This window comes from Scyliorhinus canicula, chromosome 3 (genome assembly GCF_902713615.1).
Source record: "Scyliorhinus canicula chromosome 3, sScyCan1.1, whole genome shotgun sequence".
Taxonomy (NCBI): domain Eukaryota; kingdom Metazoa; phylum Chordata; class Chondrichthyes; order Carcharhiniformes; family Scyliorhinidae; genus Scyliorhinus; species Scyliorhinus canicula.
In genome coordinates this window covers 48620173-48644601 of record NC_052148.1, presented here as the reverse complement: position 1 = coordinate 48644601, position 24429 = coordinate 48620173, and the positions used below count along the sequence as shown (strand labels likewise).

The 24429-nt window shown below is 43.2% G+C and overlaps 1 protein-coding gene across 4 annotated transcripts in view; it reads left to right on the top strand.

The window, feature by feature from the left end:
- myo5b (myosin VB) overlaps positions 1–24429 on the top strand; it is a 299598-nt gene that overhangs the window by 113250 nt on the left and 161919 nt on the right. For all 4 annotated transcript variants that reach the window (XM_038790508.1, XM_038790510.1, XM_038790509.1 and 1 more), the window contains exon 5: positions 21794–21950. In XM_038790508.1, coding sequence (XP_038646436.1) covers positions 21794–21950 — 157 coding nt within the window. The remainder of the gene's footprint in view (positions 1–21793; positions 21951–24429) is intronic.

Sequence of the window (24429 nt, the reverse complement as noted above, 5' to 3'; positions counted from 1 at the left end):
GAGATATTTTGGGGTCAGACGAGCAGAAAAGCCTTTACCAACAAAGGCAAAAGGTGCTGCCTAAGAACACCTCTTAATGTAGGCAGAGGCAAAGAGTCAATTCTCCTTCCACTTAAAATTATGTAGAAATGACTGGCTGGGTGGCACGACAACACAATGGTTAGCACTGCTGCCTCACAGTTCGATTCCAGCCTTGGGTGATTGTGTGGAGGTTGTACGTTCTCCCTTTGTCTGCGTGGGTTTCCACGGGTGCTCTGATTCCCTCTCTCAGTGCAAAGATGTGCAGGTTAGGTGGGGCTGAAGCTCAGTGGACCATAGCAAAGTGCTCTTTTGGAGGGTCAGTGTGGACTCGATGGGCCGAATGGCCTCTATCTGCACTGCAGGTTTCTATGGATATCCCAATGTAGCTCATGGCAGATTGTAATTAAATGTAATGTATATCATCTCTTTTAAATTAACAATTTTCACCATCATTCTTTCTCCCAGACACAATTTTCTATCGATTTATCTTGAAGGCATTGATCCACCTTGTTTAGTTCATCAGGAACTGATGGTCCTTTCAGTACAGACGCATGCCGTGGAATTTTGCAGGATGCCATGGCTGATGTAACACTTTCTCCTCAGTACCTTTATTTTATTAAGCAATTCATATGGCCCATCCTCAAAACGCAGCAGCTGGTTACCACTAAATAGATAATGAGCAAGCAGCAGCACAAGGAAAATGTGTGAAATAAATCAAATTAGTCTTTAATTAGCCTCTGAGTGGCACCCCATTATTAGACTCTGTCCACCAGCACACTGTGGCTGTACTATCTACAGGGCGCACTGCAATAGCCCAGCACATTTATTCCAGAGTATTTCCCAATCCCAGGACATTTTGCCAGGTGTGGCATTGCAATAGCACAGCGCCAGGGACCCAGGTTCAATTCCGACTTTTTGTGACTGTGTGGACTTTGTACGTTCTCCCCGTATCTGAGTGGAATTCCTCCGGGTGCTCCGGTTTCCTCCCACAGTCCAAAGATGTGCAGGTTAGGTGGATTGGCCATGATAAATTGCCCCTCAGTGTCCAGGAATGTGCAGGTTAGGTTATGGTGTAACGGGAATAGGGCAGAGTGATGCTCGTTCGAAGGGTCGGTGCAGACCCGATAAGCCGAATGAATGGCTTCCTTCTGCACTGCACGGATTCTATGATTTTACCACTGAGAGGGACAAGAGCAGCGCCACCATGGGAACAACTTTGTTACAAGTTCCTTTCTGAGTATCACACATCCAACTTTCATTGTTCTTCCTTGAATAGTCATGGGATGAAAATCCTGACAATTCATGGGAGTACCATCAGCACGGTTCAAGGGGACAGCCCACTACAGCTGCTTTGACTTTTCATCCAGGGGTGATCAATAATTGGAGCCAAGCCTTTGTTGTCCACATCCTGAGAATAATTTCCCCCCACCAATTATAATGTGCCTCAAAACGAGCTTCTTGCCAATCTTGAGATGTAGTCATTCTCATTAGTTAAACTCTGTTGTTAAAGGGACAAGTAAAATTAAACACAGCCCCACCTCGGTTGCAGAGTGAGCAGAATAGATACCAACCTACAAAATATGGAAACACTAATGAACAGCTTCAAAGAAACTTATGAAACTCCAAAGGAAGCTGAGAGTTCTCAAACCAATATACAACTTAAAAATAGTGCTGAATAAAGGCCTTTGACCATAGCCACTGCTTCAAAGCAAGTTAAAATATCCTTTTTATATACAGATTTATGTCAGTATTTTCCAATCACATTCCACAATTCAGTTTGATTTTCTGTGAAAATTGAAACTCTTAATTGAAGTCTCATTTGTTCTGGGGCTTTAAACCTCCTGAAGGCAGAACAAAAGGCTTTTTATGTGAATGCATCGCCATTGAGCTGTAAGAACTATGCACAATAAAAAGCTAGTTCAAAGTTACCCTTCAGAAGTAGGTCACTCATGAAGCAAAAATAAACTGTACAAGCTGCAGCACCAGCACCTAATATAACTTCTATCCCATTGATAGGAGTGGCATGGTGGCACAGTGGTTAGCACTGTTGCTTCACAGCGCCAGGGTCACAGGTTTGATTCCTACTTGCGTCTATGCGGAGTCTGCACGTTCTCCCCGTGTCTGCGTGGGTTTCCTCCGGGCGCTCCGTTTTCCTCCCCCGAAAGATGTGCTTGTTAGGTGAATTGGACATTCTGAATTCCCCCTCAGCCCTGTACCCGAACAGGTGCCGTCGTGTGGTGACTAGGGGATTTTCATAGTAACGTCGTTGCAGTGTTAATGTAAGCCTACTTGTGACACTAATAAAGATTATTATTGTAAGACTATTACTCTAATTGACCAAACCTATACACAAACATCATCACTACTATAAAATTACGAAAAGTTCTGTAATAAATATTCACAAGGGGAGATAAGAGAAACGAGTCTTTCACAAACTGACTGAACCTAAGTAAAGTTAATAATCTGATATAATGGAATGGGAGCCACTTGAGGTTGAAATGACTACCTTCCAACAGCCTGAGCTATCTTCCTTTGCAGCAGTACCATCTATTCACTGGGGTTTTTTTTCTTTGTCTCCCATTGGCTTCAATTTTGCTGGGGCTCTTGGCTGCCGTATTTTGTTGAGCGTAATTTTGATGTCTCGATCATCTGCTCTCACCTCTTCTCTGACATTCATCTCCTGTGCCCATGTCAGTATCAGATTTACAATGTAGTCATGATGTCAAAGTGCTGCTGAGCATCAGTGAGCAGATCATTCATGAATATGTGTTGCTTGATGGCACTATTGATTCCTATTGCTTTGAATTTACTGGTAATTATCTGGAGGCAATTGGGAGGAGAGTTGGGTGGGTTAGATGTGTGTGGGTAAGACATTGAGGCAAACTTTGCAGCTCTGATGCACACGTCATCCATTGTGACAGAGTACTGCTGTCGAAGTCTACCACAATCAATCAGTTTAACTGTAGTAAATTAGTGGAAGTTACTTCAAGCTCGGAAATTACTGACATGATAGTATTATGGTCAGGTCCATATGTTAACAGTAACTCATTCATGGATACTGCAGTACGTACAACAGCTAGGATCAGTTTCTTTCTAGCATTCGGTATGATTCCACAGGTCATTGTACAGTTTGCAATAAAGAACTTGCATTTTTTATATAGTCGTTTCCAAGGTCTCCTACAGCCAATGATTATGTTACTTTTTACACCACACATCCATTAACTAAATGACTCCAGTCAACATAAGTTGCTGTTTAATTATGGTCTGTTTTAGCCTCCGTGCATCTTTTGCTTCATTGACATTCTAAGCGAGCCAAAGTGGAATTTTGAATTTTATTGATTAGATCAGTTGACTTCCAATATGAGACACCCAGGGAAAAGATAACATCTTTGGCTACTTAGAAGATCTTAACATCCCACGTTAAATTACTGTTTGGGCACTTTGAAAGTGGTGATATTAAAAGATTATAAAAAACATGCTTATGCTCTGCTATCATGTGTGGATTGTATTCAGTAAATGCAATGCAGTGAAACTATGAATTTTTACAAAATATATTTTATTAGAGCCGTATTAATAAATAATCTGCATTTATTTACTACAAAGGTTCCATTGGCAGAGTAGTGGTTAGTGGTCCTTGTGGTTAGTCAAAAAACAATGTTGTTGACGGGCAGCATTTAGATAACAAATGCGAGGGACCAAGGATGGATCATTGGGGACACCAGTGATCATTGTGCCTAAATGGGAAGAGAATCCATTGCAAGTGGCTGCAATTAGATAATTAAGAATGACACAAGTGAGAGTAGCCCCACCCAGCTGGACAACCATGCAGGTGTAATGGAGGAGGTCGGTGTGGTCAGCCATGTCAAAGGCCGCAGGCTGGCCTATAGCCCATTATGTTGCTGAATCTTTGCTAGGACACATTGATATTATGAAAGGCATTATATATAAGCCAATGAAGTACTTTTGAGTGTCATAACGTGTAATGTAGGAAAAGCAACAATCAAATTTTACAGAGCAAATACTCTGAACCAATGAGAAAACCAAATAATGTGTTCTTATGATAATACTTAAGTGACATATTGGCCAGGAAACTGGCGTGGACTCTATATGCTCTGCGTTAGCACAGTGGGTAGCACTGTTGCTTCACAGCTCCAAGGTCCCAGGTTTGATTCCCGGCTTGGGTTACTGTCTGTGTGGAGTCTGCACATTCTCCCCGTTTCTGTGTGGGTTTCCTCCGGGTGCTCCAGTTTCCTCCCACAAGTCCCGAAAGACGTGCTTGTTAGGTCATTTGGGACATTCTGAATTCTCCCTCTCCCTCCCGAACAGGTGCCGGAATATGGCGACTAGGGACTAGGACTAAGATTATTATTATTCAAAATAATACTGGGGTATCTTTTGTGTCACCTAACAGGTGCCTTGGTTTAATCTCCCAAAAAACAAAAGTGGCAGCTATGTAAGTATAGTATCCCACAGTTCTACATTGGGGTGTCAATCTGGATTATGAGCTTCAGTCTCTGGAGTGGAACTTGAACCCACAATCTTCTAAATCAGAAGTGAAAATTTTAACACTGAGCTTTGGCTGACACCAAATCACCATACAGCCGATTGTAGTGTTGCTAGAACAGTCCAAAACTAAAATCTCAATAAAAATGTTAAGTGAGTTATAAATTCCATTACATGCTTTTTAGCAATTGAGACTAGGCATTGTGGAAAAGTGCATTGGGATCATTTTTGAGGTTGCGCTGCCGACAATGTTAACTCTGGAAAGCAGCCCTTTAGTTTCTTTTGCAGATACTATTGACGCAGAGAAAGTTTTCAATTTGCATACTCCACTGAAATGGTTAAAAAGTAACTAAGCTGTAATGCGAGCCTCGACTTTGGAAACAAATGCAAATAATGAATATTCTCGCCATTCATGTTTTATGTTTCTGAAGGAAATGGGGTTCCAGTTTTAAATTATTTCCTGTGCTCCATCAAAGATTCAGACATATTCCCGAGTACAGCTCTTGGAGCATCAAAACAATCTTAGTTATTTTATAATACTGAAGCCTAAAAGCATTTCACTAACCTTTAGCAAAGAGTGAACTCAAACAAGACTGAGCCTTTTTCAAGAGTTTGGTGACATAATTTTAGTGCAGGGTTGACAACCCTTCAGGATTATCCTGGATTCTCCACAAATTCATAGAATCATAGAATTTACAGTGCAGAAGGAGGCCATGCGGCCCATGAGGTCTGCACTGGCCCTTGGAAAGAGCACCCTACTTATGCCCATGCCTCCATCTTATCCCCATAACCCAGTAACCCCACCGGACTTTTAGACACAAAGGGGCAATTTAGCATGGTTAATCCACCTATCCTGCACATCTTTGGTTTATGGGAGGAAGCCAGAGCACCCGGAGGAACCCCACACAGTCACAGGGAGAAAGTGCAACCTCCACAGAGACAGTCACCTGAGAATTGAACCTGGGTCCCTGGTGCTCTGAGGCAGTAATGCTAACCACTGTGCCTCACAGCTCCGGGGCAGTTAAGAGTCAACCACGTTGTTGTGGGTCTGGAGTTGCATGTAGGCTAGGCCAGGTAAAGATGACAGATTTTCTCCTCTAATGGACATTAGTGAACCAATGGGCTTTTACAACAATCAATGGTAGTTGATCTATTCCTGTGGCCCAACACATTTATTTCTCTCCAGTGCCCATCCAACTTTCTTTTGAAATCATTGATCATCTCCCCTTTCACCATCTTTGCAGGCATTAAAGGTTAATCTCCTAGGAAGTGCTGAACAACAAACCTGGAGAAAAATTATTCAGGGCATTCAAATGTTTTTCTTCATTCTCTTCAAACACTCTTTTTTTTGTTTTTCAGTTTTTAACTATTTTGAAGGGAGGGAGGAAAAAGGGTACATGCATCTTTGGACTATTAATCACTCATTTCACGGGAAGTCTGTTCGCTTTTCAATTGGCATGGGAAGGCAAAGCCTCTTGAGAAGGAATGTGCCCTGCATCCGCTGCTGAATGTGTGCCTGTTGCAGACAGGACTGGCATGTACCTGTGAGACTTTACGCAGCCATAGTTGGGACCCTTGTATTTAGTGGGTCATTTCTAATTCCAAATGGCGCTGAGACCAGTGCGGCAGCTGAAAATGTTTCTGAGCTGGGACTCTGACGTTGGTGTACTGCCACCTATTCCATGCTGACTGATGGGAATTGCCAGGAAAAGCCATGGAATTTTATTCCATATGTTCTTAACATTTTTTTAATAGCAGATTTAAACTTTGTCCTTTGCACTGCGAGGGGATTCTTCTTGGAACCAATTGCAATAAAGAAATTGTATGTTAGAATTAATTATGTTTATGACGTTACTTTTTGAAACTGACCTGACCTTTGAGCCTTAATTTGTTTTGTAACCATGGCTGGCGCCGCTCCGAGTTTCTGTGCAGCATGTGCTGTTCAGGGCCATAAAAATCAACATCACACGTGCAGATTTTGCTTAGTAACAGCACTCTTGCCTCTAGGTCAGACGCATACGGGTTCAAACAGAGTTTGGGCACATAATCTCTGACTCCCCTATTCAATACTGAGCACAGCACTGTCGGTGGTGGCTTCTTTTGAATGTCCCCTTTGGGCCTAAAAGATCATGTTAATCATTGATAAGTAGCAGGGAAATGTCCATTTGTCTTGGCCACTATTCATGTCTTAACCAACACTTGACTCGAATCTGGAATGAGAATGAACCTGAGAGTGTGGTTCATGGGGGCTGAGGAGTGGGGGAGGGGATTATGGGCATCTTCAAGTTGGCTGATGTGCTTCAAGTCCCATGGCAAAATGCAAGTGCTGGATCATTACCCCAAACTCCCTGGAATGTTAGTAGCCACTGCCTCCAAGGCAGCAGCAGCCAGGTTCATGGCACCGTGGCTGGCTCTGCTGCACAGCAGGGCAGGAAGAAAAATGGCAGGGCTATAGTGATAGGGGACTCGATCGTAAGGGGAATAGACAGGCGGTTCTGTGGACGTAATCGAGACTCCAGGATGGTATGTTGCCTCCCTGGTGCAAGGGTCAAGGATGTCTCGGAGCGGCTGCAGGACATTCTAGGGGGGGAGGGTGAACAGCCAGCTGTCGTGGTGCACATAGGCACCAACGATATAGGTAAAAAACGGGATGAGGTCCTACAAGCGGAATTCAGGGAGTTAGGAGTTAAACTAAAAAGTAGGACCTCAAAGGTAATAATCTCAGGATTGCTACCAGTGCCACGAGCTAGTCAGAGTAGGAATGTCAGGATAGATAGGATGAATGCGTGGCTCGAGAGATGGTGCAAGAGGGAGGGATTCAAATTCCTGGGGCATTGGGACCGGTTCTGGGGGAGGTGGGACCAGTACAAACCGGATGGTCTGCACTTGGGCAGGACTGGAACCGATGTCCTAGGGGGGGTGTTTTCTAGAGCTGTTGGGGAGGGTTTAAACTAATGTGGCAGGGGGATGGGAACCAATGCTGGAAGTTGGAAGGTAGTAAAACAGGGACAGAAACAAAAGGAAGTAAGGGGAAAAGGGCAAGGCAGAGAAGACATAGTCAGAAATCCATAAGGGCGACAGTACAAGGTACAGTGACTGAGGGGAGCACAGTGAATAGGCCCAGTAATAACAAAAGGAATAAAACTGGAGATGTTAAGATTCAAAACAGAGGTAAAAAAACCAACATAAGTGTACTTTACCTGAATGCTCGTAGTATTCGGAATAAAGTAAATGAGTTGGTGGCACAAATCATCGTGAAGGACTATGATTTAGTGGCCATTACTGAAACATGGTTAAAGGATGGTCACGACTGGGAGTTAAATATCCGAGGGTATCAAACTATTCGGAAGGACAGAGTGGATGGTAAGGGAGGTGGTGTTGCTCTGTTATTTAAGGATGACATCCGGGCAATAGTAAGGGATGACATCGGTGCTATGGAGGATAAGGTTGAATCCATTTGGGTGGAAATCAGGAATAGTAAGGCGAAAAAGTCACTGATAGGAGTAGTCTATCGGCCACCAAATAGTAACGAGATGGTGGGGCAGGCAATAAACAAAGAAATAACTGATGCATGTAGAAATGGTACAGCAGTTATCATGGGGGATTTTAATCTACATGTCGATTGGTTTAACCAGGTCGGTCAGGGCAACCGTGAGGAGGAGTTTATAGAATGTATCCGCGATAGTTTCCTAGAACAGTATGTGATGGAACCTACGAGGGAACAAGCGGTCCTGGATCTTGTCCTGTGTAATGAGACAGGATTGATTCATGATCTCATAGTTAGGGATCCTCTCGGAAGGAGCGATCACAATATGGTGGAATTTAAAATACAGATGGAGGGTGAGAAAGTAAAATCAAATACTAGTGTTTTGTGTTTAAACAAGGGAGATTACAAGGGGATGAGAGAAGAACTAGCTAAGGTAGACTGGGAGCTAAGACTTTATGGTGGAACAGTTGAGGAACAGTGGAGAACCTTCCAAGCGATTTTTCACAGTGCTCAGCAAAGGTTTATACCAACAAAAAGGAAGGACGGAAGAAAGAGGGAAAATCGACCGTGGATATCTAAGGAAATAAGGGAGAGTATCAAATTGAAGGAAAAAGCATATAAAGTGGCAAAGATTGCTGGGAGATTAGAGGACTGGGAAATCTTTAGGGGGCAACAGAAAGCTACTAAAAAAGCTATAAAGAAGAGTAAGATAGAGTATGAGAGTAAACTTGCTCAGAATATAAAAACAGACAGTAAAAGGTTTTACAAATATATAAGACAAAAAAGAGTGGCTAAGGTAAATATTGGTCCTTTAGAGGATGAGAAGGGAGTTTTAATAATGGGAAATGAGGAAATGGCTGAGGAACTGAACAGGTTTTTTGGGTCGGTCTTCACAGTGGAAGACACAAATAACATGCCAGTGACTGATAGAAATGAGGCTATGACAGGTGAGGACCTTGAGACGATTGTTATCACTAAGGAGGGAGTGATGGGCAAGCTAATGGGGCTAAAGGTAGACAAGTCTCCTGGCCCTGATGGAATGCATCCCAGAGTGCTAAAAGAGATGGCTAGGGAAATTGCAGATGCACTAGTGATAATTTACCGAAATTCACTAGACTCTGGGGTGGTCCCGGTGGATTGGAAATTAGCAAACGTGACGCCACTGTTTAAAAAAGGAGGTAGGCAGAAAGCAGGAAATTATAGGCCAGTGAGTTTAACTTCGGTAATAGGGAAGATGCTGGAATCTATCATCAAGGAAGAAATTGCGAGGCATCTGGATAGAAATTGTCCCATTGGGCAGACGCAGCATGGGTTCGTAAAAGGCAGGTCGTGCCTAACTAATTTAGTGGAATTTTTTTAGGACATTACCAGTGCAGTAGATAACGGGGAGCCGATGGATGTGGTATATCTGGATTTCCAGAAAGCCTTTGACAAGGTGCCACACAAAAGGTTGCTGCATAAGATAAAGATGCATGGCATTAAGGGTAAAGTAGTAGCATGGATAGAGGATTGGTTAATTAATAGAAAGCAAAGAGTTGGGATAAATGGGTGTTTCTCTGGTTGGCAATCAGTAGCTAGTGGTGTCCCTCAGGGATCCGTGTTGGGCCCACAATTGTTCACAATTTACATAGATGATTTGGAGTTGGGGACCAAGGGCAATGTGTCCAAGTTTGCAGATGACACTAAGATGAGTGGTAAAGCGAAAAGTGCAGAGGATACTGGAAGTCTGCAGAGGGATTTGGATAGGTTAAGTGAATGGGCTAGGGTCTGGCAGATGGAATACAATGTTGACAAATGTGAGGTTATCCATTTTGGTAGGAATAACAGCAAACGGGATTATTATTTAAACGATAAAATATTAAAGCATGCCGCTGTTCAGAGAGACTTGGGTGTGCTAGTGCATGAGTCACAGAAGGTTGGTTTACAAGTGCAACAGGTGATTAAGAAGGCAAATGGAATTTTGTCCTTCATTGCTAGAGGGATGGAGTTTAAGACTAGGGAGGTTATGTTGCAATTGTATAAGGTGTTAGTGCGGCCACACCTGGAGTATTGTGTTCAGTTTTGGTCTCCTTACTTGAGAAAGGACGTACTGGCGCTGGAGGGTGTGCAGAGGAGATTCACTAGGTTAATCCCAGAGCTGAAGGGGTTGGATTATGAGGAGAGGTTGAGTAGACTGGGACTGTACTCGTTGGAATTTAGAAGGATGAGGGGGGATCTTATAGAAACATTTAAAATTATGAAGGGAATAGATAGGATAGATGCGGGCAGGTTGTTTCCACTGGCGGGTGACAGCAGAACTAGGGGGCATAGCCTCAAAATAAGGGGAAGTAGATTTAGAACTGAGTTTAGGAGGAACTTCTTCACCCAAAGGGTTGTGAATCTATGGAATTCCTTGCCCAGTGAAGCAGTTGAGGCTCCTTCATTACATGTTTTTAAGGTAAAGATAGATAGTTTTTTGAAGAATAAAGGGATTAAGGGTTATGGTGTTCGGGCCGGAAAGTGGAGCTGAGTCCACAAAAGATCAGCCATGATCTCATTGAATGGCGGAGCAGGCTCGAGGGGCCAGATGGCCTACTCCTGCTCCTATTTCTTATGTTCTTATGTTCTTATGTCATATCCATTCTTGATATTCAAGCCCAATCAATGAATATTGGCCACTATTTGATTATAGCCATGTCTGATCCTTGTTGTGCATAATGTTCAAACGTAAACAGTTACCACAGATGGCCACTGATAAAGATCAGGAGAAGGTAATCTGTTTCTTGCCCTCATCACCTTGCTTATGCACCCACTGAGCTATCAAAGTTAATTGTATTGTTGCCATTCATTCGTTCATTCGTGTGTGCTCTGCTGGAAGGAAGGTACTTGACTAATGGTCTGCTGATGATTCTGGAGCCATTTACTTGGCAGTTTTTTAAAATGGTGATTTTGACATTGCCTATTGTTCGCAGGGGCAAGTTCCAAATCTACCTTGGCCAAAATGGGAACCAAACCCACATTATTCTGAACCACACGCTTCTCTTGTGCTGAGATGTTTCTGGCTGCTGGGTGAATTCAGCCCATGGAACGAAAGGGTCAGTAGCAGCTTGGCCACAACAGGATATAGCGTGGAATGGCTGTTTTTTCAGACTAGAGGAATGTATATAGTGGGGTTCCCTGGTGGTTGGCGTGGAACCCTGCTTTCTTGATCTATGTTGCTGACCTAAACCTTGTGTCCAGTTCACCAATTTCAAAATTTGTGGATGATACAAAATTTGGAAGTATTATGGACTGTGAGGAGGATAGAGAAGGTCTTCAAAAGGACATAGACAAACTGGTGGACGAGGTGGACATGTGGCAGATGAAATTTAATTCAGAGAAGTTGTAAGTGATGCATTTTGGTGGGCGAGGCAATAAAAAGAATGTAGGAGCAGAGGGACCTGTGGTAGATGCCCATAAATCACTGACGATGGAGTGGCATGTTCAGAGCACGGTAAATAAAGAGAATGGAGGGGTCTTGTTCTTCTTAAATAGAGGAATAGAGTACAATATCAAGGGAGTTATGATGAGCCTCTTTAAAACACTTATTCAGCCTCAACTAGTGTGTTGTGTCCAACTCTTAGCAAGACATTAAAGAGAGCGCAGAAAAGATTAGCAAGAATTATTCCAGGGATGAGAAATTTCAGTTATGTGATTAGATTGGAGAAGCTGGGGCCTGTTCTCAGACAGAGGGGAAAATTGATAGCAGTGTTCAAAAACATGAGGGATTTGGACAGAGTGGATAGGGATAAAGTTAGCATTGTTGGAAGGATTTAGAATGAGAGGACACAGATTTAAGGTAATTGACAAATTACTTTTTATTTTACTTTGCAAGTGGTTAGGATCTGTGTGTGGTGGAGGCAGATTGAAATGTAGATTTTCGGAGGAGATAATTATCTGAAGCAAAATGATTTTGAGGGCTGCAAGGAAAAGGTGGGGGATTGGGACGAGGTAAATTGCTCTCAAAGACACAAAGGGCTGAATGGCCTCTTTCTGTGCTGTAATCATTCTGTAACTCTATGATTAATTATCCTTGCTCTTTTTACATGTGGTTGGTTACAGACAGGTGCGTTTCTGTGGATATGGTTCTGCTTCTCTTTATTCAAGTGGAAAACTCCCCAGCAGCCTGAATCAGAATGAAGGAAGAAATTATATTTTCTTTGCAATTTTGAGAAGAACTTCCAAGATTCAATCAAAGATCTGTTCAATATTGTGAAACGTAGAAACATATAGTGGTTCACATAGAACCTGAACGAAAACTACTATAGCAATACATGAGGACCTGTTATCCAAATAAATATCATCATTGTTGTGAAAATTCCCTTCAGCTGGACCATACGCTGCTACAGATGTGCAGCTTAGGGTAGGGGAGTAGACCTGGGTGTAGTGCTCTTGAAGAGTCAGTGTGGATTCGATAGGTCGAATAGTCTTCTGTTGCACTGTGGGATTCAATGATTCTACGATATGTCCTGTAATCATGTAAAGTAATATAGCGCCTGAAAGTTCTCAAAATATTACTGTGAGGCATAAAGAAATTGAGAAAGCTTCACCTAAGCAATATTCTTTTTAAACCATAACTCCTGTAATGCAGCTTATTCATATTCAGCTGCCCAGTGCTGTAAGAGTGTTGAAGAGTTGATGATGAATCAGGGATGTCCTGTGATTTGTCTGAGCATATGTAAATGTAATAGTTTAGTAATCAGCATGTCAATTCTTTTTGCTTTTTTCTCTTGTGTTTCTGACCAAGCCAATTAGTTATGTGATAGAGACAAAGAAACCCCAAACCAGTCAGATACATGCACAGGGCTGCGGAAGGTAGTGTAATCAACAGGAAGCATGCAATATTTAAACTTGTTTTAAAAATAAATGAATGTATTGATATGTTATGTACTCTGAGATAACACAGGCTGCAACCCGATGCAGCTTTGACCAAAAGATACTCCAAACTTTGAAGTAAGTTCAATGTGATTTATTGAACAATCAGCACAGTTCTCTGAGTTTGACTCTCCTGCTAATCTTGCTACAGTAACTCAGTCTAACTAACCAGTCTGTTCTAAGCCATGCGGTGGGTGTGATGCTTCTGATCTGCCCCTGTCCTTCTCTCTAAATGTCGCCTGTGGAAAGAGACAGAGCATGTGCGCCCTGCCCTTGCAAATGGGATGCCCCCTTGTAGTGTTACCTCTGGGTGTCCTGACCGCCCACCGGCCGTGCCCTACTCTGTGTGCTCATCAGCTGTATGTCTGCATGTCATGACATCTCCGGTGCTCCCTCTAGTGTTTGCTTAGTTGTAGTGCATTTATATTAACCCCTGTGTATATACAGTAATGCATATCACCACATGTATGAATTAGGAGCAGGGGTAGGCCATGCAGCCCCTCGAGCCTGCTCTGCCATTCAGAAATGATGATGTGGAGATGCCGCCGTTGGACTGGGGTGAGCACAGTAAGACAGTAAACAATCCAATTGATCTCTTGTGGGGCTTATGGAGTATGAGCCCCCGCTGTGGGAGAGGGGGGGGGGGGGGGGGGGGGGGGGGGGGGGGGGGGGAAGAGGGCAACAGCGGGCTTGTTAATTCCCCGAAATAAAAGCCGGCTCAGGAAGGAGCCGGTATCTCAGGATGGTCCCGGCTGGGACTTGGACTGTTGCTTAGTTGCTGTATTTCCTCGCTGTAAGTAAGAAATTAACTACTTTTGACTCATCTTTTCGGGACTCCTCATTGATTGCAATAGACTCGCTTGATGGTGATGAATTTTTCTTACCTCTGCCTTAAAGATATTCATAGTTCCTTCCTCCAGTGCTCTCTGAGGAAGAGTTCCAAATATTCACGTCCCTTGCTGAGGAAAACAAAATCTTCAGCAGCCACTTCTTTTAAGATCCTTGGATGGAGTCCATCAGAACCTGGCGGCTTGTTAGCTTTTGGATCTAATAATTTTCTCATTCTACTTTCCCTTGTGATTCTAACTGTTTTTAAAAAATAAATTTAGAGTACCCAATTCTTCTTTTTGTTTTCCAATTAAGGGATGATTTAGCGTGGCCAATTCACCTACCCTGCACATCTTTTGGATTGTGGGGAGACCCACGCAAACACGGGGAGGATGTGCATACTAGTGATTGTAACTGTTTTGAGTTCCACCCTCCCTTTCACCTCCTCATTCACAAGTATATAGAACCATAGAAACCTTAGTGTAGAAGGAGACCATTCAGGCCATTGAGTCTGTACTGACCCTCTGAAAGAGCACCCCACCTAGGCCTAATTCCCCACCCTATCCCCGTAACCCCACCTAACCTGCAAATCCCTGGACACTCTGGGCGAATTTTATCATAGGCAATCTACCTAGCCTGCATCTCTTTGGACAGTCGAAGGAAACCGGAGGACCCAGAGGAAACATGTGGGATATCATTTGTATTCTCTGCGGTGAAGACAGATACAAAATATTAATTCATCCACCATTTTCTTATTTTCAATTATTAATTCCCCATTCTTGCTCTGTAGAGGACCAACGCTCAATTTACTCTTTTCTTTTTAAATATCTGTCGAAACTCTTACAATCTACTTTTATAGTTCTAGCTAGCTTTCTCTCTCATTTCTCCCTCCTTATTAATTGTTTAGTTAATTTTTGCTGTTCTTTATATTCTCTCCAATCTTTTGCACTATCATTCATCTTTGTGGAATTATATACTTTTTCTTTATCTATCTTTTTATCATCTTTAACTTCTTTAGTTAGCCATGGACAGTAATGTCTGCCACCTCATCTCGACTGACTTAATCCTTAACCTAATTTTTCAGTGCACTTTAGCTAACTCTGTCTTATTGCCCTTAATTAAGTTTGAAACACTGGTTTTAGGTCCACTCTCTACCTCAAACTGAATGTGAAATTCAATTAAATTATGATCACTGAGGGGTGCTCTTTTTAAAAAACAAAACTGTCCAAAAAACATTTCAACTCATCATCCAGGCTGCCTTTGCCAATCTGATTCATCCAATCCATATGTAGATTAAAAGTACCCAACATTATCACTATAGCTTTCTCAAAAGCCTCCATTATTTATTTGCGTATGCACCATCCTACAATGTGGCTACTGTTAAGTGGGCTTATAAACTACTCTCACTAATGACTTCCTAACCTCCCTAGTTCCCATCTCTTTCCAAATGTATTGTACGTCTTGACCTTCAGAACTAAGTCATCTCTCTGTTATACCAATGTCATCCTCAATTAACAGAGCGACCCCTCCACAATTACCTGGCTTCCTATTCTCCCTAAATGCCATGTACCTGTGGAACCCGAAAGGGAGAGACAAGAGGAACGCACGGTTTATTATGGTGTGCACAAAATAACAAGATTACGACTCCTCTCCCCGAAGGCCCACCCTCCCTGACCTGCACCCAGGTCAGGGTTTTTGTATTGAGTAGTTTCCCCTTGTTGAGAGGAAACCCCACCCCAATTACCAGGGGAGTTCATACTCCACTCTGTAAGGGGGGGATTCATATGGAGTACAGTCTCTGGCCCCCATAGGGATCGTACCAGTACCCTGTAATATTCAGGTCCTGTTTTTACTGTGCTTCAGCCATGTCATTGTAATGGTTATTGTAATGGTTATTAAATTCTACCGCATATTTATTTCTATTTGTGCTATCAATTCATCTGTTTTGTTGCAAATGCAGCCTGTATTCGGATACAGAACATTTTAGTTCTGTCTTTATTTGTAACCTCTGGACTTATCTGCTGGTGAACTCTTTGGTTTGTACACTGTCCCTTCCTGTTATGTTCTGATTTATTCCTAACCTGATCTTTTGCCTTGTCAATGTTTTAATTTATCACACCTTCCCGAACTTGATCCCTTGTCCCCACTATTTAGTCTTAAGTTATCTTTATTACCCTAATTACACAAATTGTCAGAAAATACCATAGAATCCCTACAGTGCAGATAGAGGCCATTCAGCCGATCAAGTCTGCACCGACCCTCTGAAAGAGCACCCCACCCAGGCCCATCCTATCCTTGTAACCCCACCTAACGTGCAAATCCGTAGACATTAAGGGGCAATTTTATCATGGCCAATCCATCTAACCTGCACTTCTTTGGACCGTGGGAGGAAAGTGGAACACTCGGAGGAAACTCGAGCAGACATGGGGGAGGCATGGGGAGAAAGTGCAAACTCCAAGGCTGGACAGACATGGGGAGAAAGTGCAAACTCCAAGGCTGGAATCGAACCCGGGTCCCTGGCGCTGTGAGGCACTGTACCCCCAAGCCCCCCAGAATGATTAGATGAAGACCATCCCAATGGAACAGCTCCTGCTTTCTCCAGCATTTGTGTCAGTGCCCCAAGAAGCAAAACCAATTTCTCCCATACCACTGGATCCTCTCCCTGCAAGTTCCTTTCCAGCCAAGAGCAGATGTCCCAGACCTTGGCACTGGGCTAGAAATATAGCTTCTTGGGTTCGGGCTTTTGACAGAGAAATGTGTCTATGTCACTTGATTTACTACCAATGCATTCCTATTCCCTGGCCCACTTGAATGGCTTCCTGTACCATGATCAGTTTGTTCATCTACTGTGCAGCCACCACTTTCATCCATATAGGCCATAAAACCTAGAGCCCTATGGATAATTGTTAAGGCTTCCCCACTTCTACCTTGTGGGTGTCATACGTGTCTCACTCACAGTTACACCCTCCTGTCCCTACCGCTGACCAAATCAGAAGACCACAACCTAAGGGGTGTGACCATCTCCTGATGCAAAGTGTCCTGGTAGTTTCCCCTCACCCTGATGCATCTCAGTGTCTACAGGTTGGTGTCTAGCTCAATGACTCTGTGTCAAAGCTTCTCAAACTGTAGATGATTGCTGTAGATGTGTTGTCCCTGGATTACTTCAGGTGTCCAGGAGCTCCCATATCCTGCAGTCGCAACACATCACCTGCCCTGCCCTCTTTATTATGTGTTAATTCATTTATTCCTAAATAATTTATAATTAATAAATGCTGCTCTGAAAGAAAGTCTTGTGGCGAAGTGGGTAGCATTCCTGCCCCGGAGCTAGTTTGGAGTTCTACCCCAGGACTTTATGGCCAAGGTATGTGTGTTCATAATGCAGCCAACAGATTGACTATCAGTGGAATGCAGTAAGAGTGGGAAAACTCCTGGTCAGCCATGATTGATGTGGAGTGGCGCTCCTTAATCTATAGCCTTTCACGATAGGCTAGTGACCTGTTCCAGGAAACACCTTGGAACAGATGAAAATATGCCTTGTGCTCTATTAGGTGCAGGAAGAGAAACAAAAGCTCCCCAAAGACCTTTACTATTGCCAGTAAACCTTACTACAACTAATAAAACATTGCAATTCTAATAAATTTCAGGCATTTTGAAGATTAGCGAGTAAAATATTCACTAACGAATCACTTACCTGTTTTCCTGTGATTTTGCACTTAATTAATTTCTTTCAGAGCCCCAGCCGTTCTGCCCTGAAGCCACAGACTAGACTTAATTGGATCGCTCTTCTCAGTGGTGGCTGCTGCCTCCAGGTCCTCTTTCCACCTGCTCTTTAAAAACTGTCTCCTTAAGTCTTGTTTAAGCAAATTTGATGATCTGTATGTTGACTTGATATTTAAAACTGACTGGATGAGTACATCAGCTAAAGAGAAGGATGGTATATTCTGAGCCACTGACCGATGCAGGCGAATGATTTCTTTTTTGGAGCTCTACTCGCACATTTCTTGTGTTTTGAGAGTCACCCCTGTAATTGGTTGCTCATGCCTTATGAGCTGGTGTTTGTTTATGTGAACGTTTATGTGTACAATGTTGTGTTTTCCAGGAGGAAATAACTTGCGTTTATATAATAAAGTGATTTTGACAACTTCAGAGTATTCCAAAGTGTGTCACAACCAATGGTCTACTTTAGAAGTCTAATTACTTTTGCAATACAGGGAAATCCAGCAATGCAGGTTGCTACACAGTCAGGTCCAACAAAGAGCAATGTGATAAGTGACTAATTCTCCCTATGTTTGCGTGGGTTTCACACTCACAACCCAAAAATGTGCCGGGTAGATGGATTGGCCACACTAAATTGCTCCTTAATTGGAAAAAAAGAATTGGGTACTCTAAATATATTTTTTAAAGAAATAAAATCCTAGAAGTATTATCAGTTGTTCTGGGACCCAACCTTTGAGATCCATTCAACAAAAACCACCTCCTCAGTGCAGTGACATATGCACCAGCCACAGGGAAAATTCACCCTTCCAACTGAATCCTCGCCACTACCCCAAATGCTAACAAACACCAGAATTCAGGCCCAAAAAAAGCGACATTGTTCCCAGAGCAACTGGTCTAATATGGCATGATTTATAGGCAAGGTCAGCATTTATTGCCCATCCCTAATTGCCCTTGAGAAGGTGGTGGTGAGTTGCCATCTTGAACTGCTGCAGTCCATGTGGTGTAGGTATACCCACAGTATGTTAGGGAGGGAGTTTCAGGACTTTTTCTCCATGACAGTGAAGGAATAACGGTATATTTCCAACTCCGGATGTTGAGTGGCTTGGAGGGGAACTTCCAGGTGGTGATGTTCCCATGTATCTGCTACTCTTGTCCTTCCAGATGGTAGTGGTTGTAGGTTTGGAATGTGCTGCCTAAGGAGCATTGGTGAGTTCCTGCAGTGCATATTTTAGATGGTGCACACTGCTGCCACTGTGTGTCAATGATGGGGGGAGTGACGGTTTGTGGAAGGGGTGCCAATCAAGTGGGCATCTTTGTCCTGGATGGTGTCAACTTCTGGAATGTTGTTGGAGCTGCATTCATCTAGGCAAGTGGAGAGTATTCCATCTCGCTCCTGTCATTTTGCCTTGTAGATCGCAGACAGGTTTTGGGGGGTGAGTTGGGGGAGGGGGGGGGGGGGGTCAGGTGATGGAATACTGCCACAGGATTCTAGCCTCTGACCCTCTCTTCTAGGCATAGAAATACTGTGCCTTTTCCTGTTCAGTTTCTGGTAAATGGTATGCCCCAGGATGCTGAATTGGGGGATTCGATGATGGCAATGCACTTGTGTGGCACAAATGTCACTTGCCACTTGTCAGCCAAAGCCTTGATATTGTCCAAGTTTGACTGCATTTGGAGGTGTACTGATGCAGTGCATGAGGAGTCGTGAATGGTGCTGAACATTGTGCAGTAATCAGTGAACATCCCCACCTCTGACCTTATCATGGAAGGAAGGTCATTGGTGAAACAGTTGAAGATGGATGAGCTGAGGACAGTGGTATAGTCAGCATTCAGTTCAGGTGAACTTCTTGAAGAAATGGTGAAAGAAGACATTTGCATAGAACCATCTTTCACCATGTCTCAAAGCACTTTGCATCCAATGAATTATTTGAAATATAGTCACTATTTATCTGCAGGTAATTATGCCAACCAATTTTTACGCAGCAATGAGCTACTTTTTGACCAATTAGCCTACTTTTTCAAGGTGTTGCTTAAGCAACAAATGTTAGACAGAGACTAGGTGAACAGAGAGATCTGCTCCACTCAGAATTGTGCCGTGGAATCTTTTGCACCTAGTATTACAATGACATTTCAACCTAGGTTAGAAGTGCCTTGGCCCAAAGTACAAATGACTCTTCTGTATGAGAAATTGCACTCTTGTGAAACAACTGTGAATATTCACCTAGTTTATACAATTACCTCCGATATCTTTACAAGTGAATCCTTAATATAAAACAGGATTGGGAAGGGGAGCTTGGGTGGGGGCTGGATTTCTACTTGCAAAGTTTTAGGAATATGTGACAATTTAGTAGAATGTACTAAAGAAAAGCATTGACCCCTCTACCCTGGGAAAAAGTAACTTTGGCTAATGTTTAGTGGACACATGCAAATGTACAAATCAGAAGCAGGAGTCAGCTAGTTGGCCCTCAAACCTGCTCTGCCATTTGATAAGATCATGTCTGATCTGGTTATGGCATCAACTGCACTTTCCTGTCTACCCCCCTGTACCCTTCGACTCCTGTGTCAGTCAAGAATCTATCTGACTCAGCCTTAAAAATGTTCAATGACCCTGCTCCACTGCTCTTGGGGAAGGAATTCCACAGACCAACATCCTCTGAGAGAAAGTATTTCTCCTCATCTCTGTCTTAGATGGGAGTTTGTCCCCTAGTCTTTCATAAGGGGAAACATCCACTTTGTTAAATTCACTCAAGAGTTCTTATGCTTCAATAAGAAGCGCTTCTTCTAAGCTCTCAAGGACACAGGCCAACCTTTCCTCATGAGATCCCCTTCATCCCAGGAATTAGTCAAGTGGACCTTCTCGCACTACTTCTGATGCAATTATATCCTTTCTTCACTAAGGAGACCAAAACTGTACACAGTATCCTGGATGTGGTCTCAGCAATGCCTTGCGCAACTGGAACAAAACTTCCCTGCTTTTATATTCCATTCCCCTTGCAATAAGCAACACCATTTCACTTGTTGTACCTGCAAACCAACTTTTTGTGAAACATGCACCCAGGACACCCAGGTCCCTCTGTACCACATTCCTCCATTTCAATAATATGTTATATCTCTGATTTAGAATTAATAACTGACCTAGCTCAAACTGCTGTTTGTGGGAGGGAGTACCAAACCTCTATATTAACTATTCTTTCTGGTGGGTATCTGCTGAATTCCAACCAAATTTACAGCTCGAGGTCAGGAGAGATCTGTGGAAATTGAATGCCCGTTTAATTCTGATGTTGGGCAAATGAGACAAAACTGACCTGTGTGCCATTGCCTTACATTTACACTTGGTTCCAAGCTCTGTGAAGCGTTTGTACTTATTAATGGTGAGAGCATTGTGATAGATGTAGGACTTGGCATGTACGAGCACCATGATGCAATATACTGAATTTACATTTAACAGGCTCACTGACCTACATAGACCCCTGGTCTAGCAAGGCCATGATTACACAGTGCCAGTGACCGGGGCTGTTTAGCACAGGGCTAAATCGCTGGCTTTGAAAGCAGACCAAGGCAGGCAAGCAGCACGGTTCAATTCCCGTACCAGCCTCCCCAGACAGGCACCGGAATGTGGCGACTAGGGACTTTTCACAGTAACTTCATTGAAGTCTACTCGTGACAATAAGCGATTTTCATTTCATTTCATTTTCAATGCAAGACTTTTATTCTAATGCACATCACAGGATGCACAAGGATTTAGGTTTCCACTGATAGAAATGGCTTTGACTATGCACTTGCAACTCATCAGTAGGAAAGTAGAGGCATCAAGGGGATGATTGAATGCTTTGTGAATGATTGATTCTGGTTTTCTAAATGCAGTGAGGGGGGCAAAAATAAGAGTACCTCGGTGGCAAAGCTAGAGCTTACCAGGAACAGGAGAGGAAAGTTAAAAGGAATAATGACTCCAGCTGTGATAAAATAGGGGTAGAGAAGGTCATAAGAACAGGAGTTGGCCATTCAGCCCCTCAAACCTGTCCTGCCATTCAATGAGATCATGACAGATCGATGATCTAACTCCATATGGCTGCCTTTGGCCCATATCCCTTAATATCTTTGCTGAACAAAAATCTATCTCCGATCAACTGTTCTAGTTTGTGGGAGAGTGTTCCAAACCTCTATCAAACTTTATGTGAAGAAATTCTTCCTAACATCTCTCTTGAACGGCCTGGCCCTAACTTTTAGACTATACCCCTAGTTTTAAAATCTCCAACCTGGGAGTTTATCTTCCCTGTCTTTTCCTCTTATGATGGCGAGGGACCAATTAAGTTGTGTGTGATTTTTTTTTTCCCTACTTGTCAGAGATGAGAAGAACCAATCCATTATTGTAAGTGGGGAGTCTGGAGCTGGAAAGACCGTGTCTGCTAAGTATGCCATGCGTTATTTCGCTACAGTCGGTGGGTCAGCCAGTGAAGCAAATGTTGAAGAAAAAGTACTGGCCTCCAGTCCAATTATGGAGGTAAGTGAGCTATTTTCTCAACAGCAATATTAGGAAAGCTAACTCCCTCTTGATCCAACTACTATCATAGTTATTCAAAATTAATTTATTTACTTTCCTACAAACCAGCCTTCTTGTATTATCCATAGTCACAAAAGAAGATCGACTGCTTGCTCTTGGGTCTCTCCCAGTTCCAATTGGAGACAGAACCAGGAGGTGTGAAAGGGAGGTTCCTGGGTTATTTGCCATTTTGGTTTGTTCCTTTTTCCTGTTGATGAACTGCCTTGGTGCCTCTTTCAAATAGATGGCATGGGAATGGTCATTGTTCACTCCGAAAGAGTTGCATGGTCATATTCTGCTACGCTCGCACAACAGCCAAGTTTCTGATCCCACATATTCCCCATCGCAAGCAGCACCTACTTCCACTTCTGTAACATCAACTCTCAGCTTAGCCTATCTACAAAAATTTCCACTCTTTACAAACAGCCCCCTGCTATCTGCCACTGAAATTCTCAATCATGTTTTGCCACCCTCAGGCACGCCAAATCCAATGTTCCATCCCCTCTCACCTCTGTAAATTTCAGTTTAGCTTAAACTCTGCTGCCTCTGTACTATCGAGCACCAAGTCCCACTCACATATTCCCATAGCTCGTCCTGACTTGCATATCCCAGGCACCCACAACTCAAGATTCAAAATTCTTGTTCATGTTTAAATTCCTGACTGTGACCTACTTTTTTCCTGTAACTTGGTGCTCACTCTGAGGAAAAGTTGTCAACCTCATCGCCTTAAATTTGTGCCCTCTGGTTCTCACTCCTTCTGTCATAGAGAAGAGTTTCTTTCTCCTCCTACTCTGTCCAAACCGGTCATGATTTTGAAGACCCCCATCAAATCATCTTTTCTCCAAGAAAAATATCCTCAGTATCTGTCCATGTGACTGAAGTTTCTCATCCCTAAAACCATTCTCGTGAATCTTTCCTGCACACTCTCTCTAATGCAGAGGCGGAACCAGTGTTTTGTACGGGTTCATCATAACTTATTTGCTTTTGTGCACTATGCCTCAATTTATTAAACCTAGGATTCCATGTGCTTTTTTAATAGCGTTCTCAATCTACCCTGCCACCTTCAATGATTTCTGCACATATACCCATGTGCCTCCTCCTGAACTCCCAATCAGGGGACTGGCAGTTTATCATAGAACACCTACAGTGCAAAAGGAGGCCATTCGAGCCATCGAGTCTGCACCAGCCCTTGCTCCGATAGCGCGTCATACCTAAATGCAATCCCCCGCTCCTATCCCTATAATCCCACCTAACTTTTGGGCAATATTAGTATGGCAAATCCACCTAACCTGCACATCTTTGGACTGTGGGAGGAAACTGGAGCACCTAGAGAAAACCCATGTGGACACCGGGAGAATGTGCAAACCCCACACAGACAGTCACCCAAGGTCAGAATCGAACCTGTGTCCCTGCCGCTGTGAGGCAGCAGTGCTAACCACCGTGCCAGCGTGCCGCCTGCTTCGGTTCTGAAGCCTCAGCAGCCCCAGCAGCAGTGGTGGACGTTGCTGAGGCAGGTCTGGGATTGTGAGGACACCACGATATGGAGGTGCTCTGAGGAATAAAATAAAATATATTAATCAAAGCAGGAAAGTTGCAAGGCTACTCAAATTGGAAGGGAAACCCCTGTGAATCACACAATGGAGCCACAGAGGTTGCCTTTTCTGCCCATGGCCCGGGAACCATGTCTACGAACAGCTCCCAGGCTGCTCCAGGAAGTCAGTTTCCCCATCCTGCGTGTAGCCACTCCAGTACTGGAAAAATGGCCTCTAAACGTGGCCTTAATTATGCAAATTGCCCCCCCCCCGGCCTCAAGTGCTGGGAAAATCCAGCCCCTCGTCACCTTTTTGTCTGTCTCTGTTTTGTTTGCCAACTTGGAAAAAAGCTCAAATTAAAATAATCAATGCCCACCTTCCCAGATATCTGTTCAAGTTAATCTATAGTTATACACACTGAATAAATACACTTTCACAGGAAAAATTAAAGACGTGCATTATTGTTGTTGGTCTGTTGGTGAAATGGAAAAGGACAGAAATTAGGTCATTGATTATTCCGAAGAAGTATCAGCCAGTTAACCTGCTGTTAAATGTAATCTGAGATTTATTTTAAAGCCATCTTATTAGAATCAAAAGAACCCAATTGCGATCAAATCTTAAATACGTGATCAGGAATGTAATTGAGGTCTGCAGGGAAACTTACAGAGATACTCGAAGACCGTACAGAAGATGCCATATGCTGAGGCACTGAAACTGCCAAGGGAGACAAACAACCAAAGAGTGATTTGAGTTTATATTACACCATTCATGATCACCAGATGCCACACAATGAGTTGCTGCTAATGAAGTACTTTTAATATTTAGTACTGTTATAATGTAGGGATCAAAGATAAATATGTAAGCATCCTGATGCTTGATCTGACCCTTGACTCCTCTGTAAATTACCA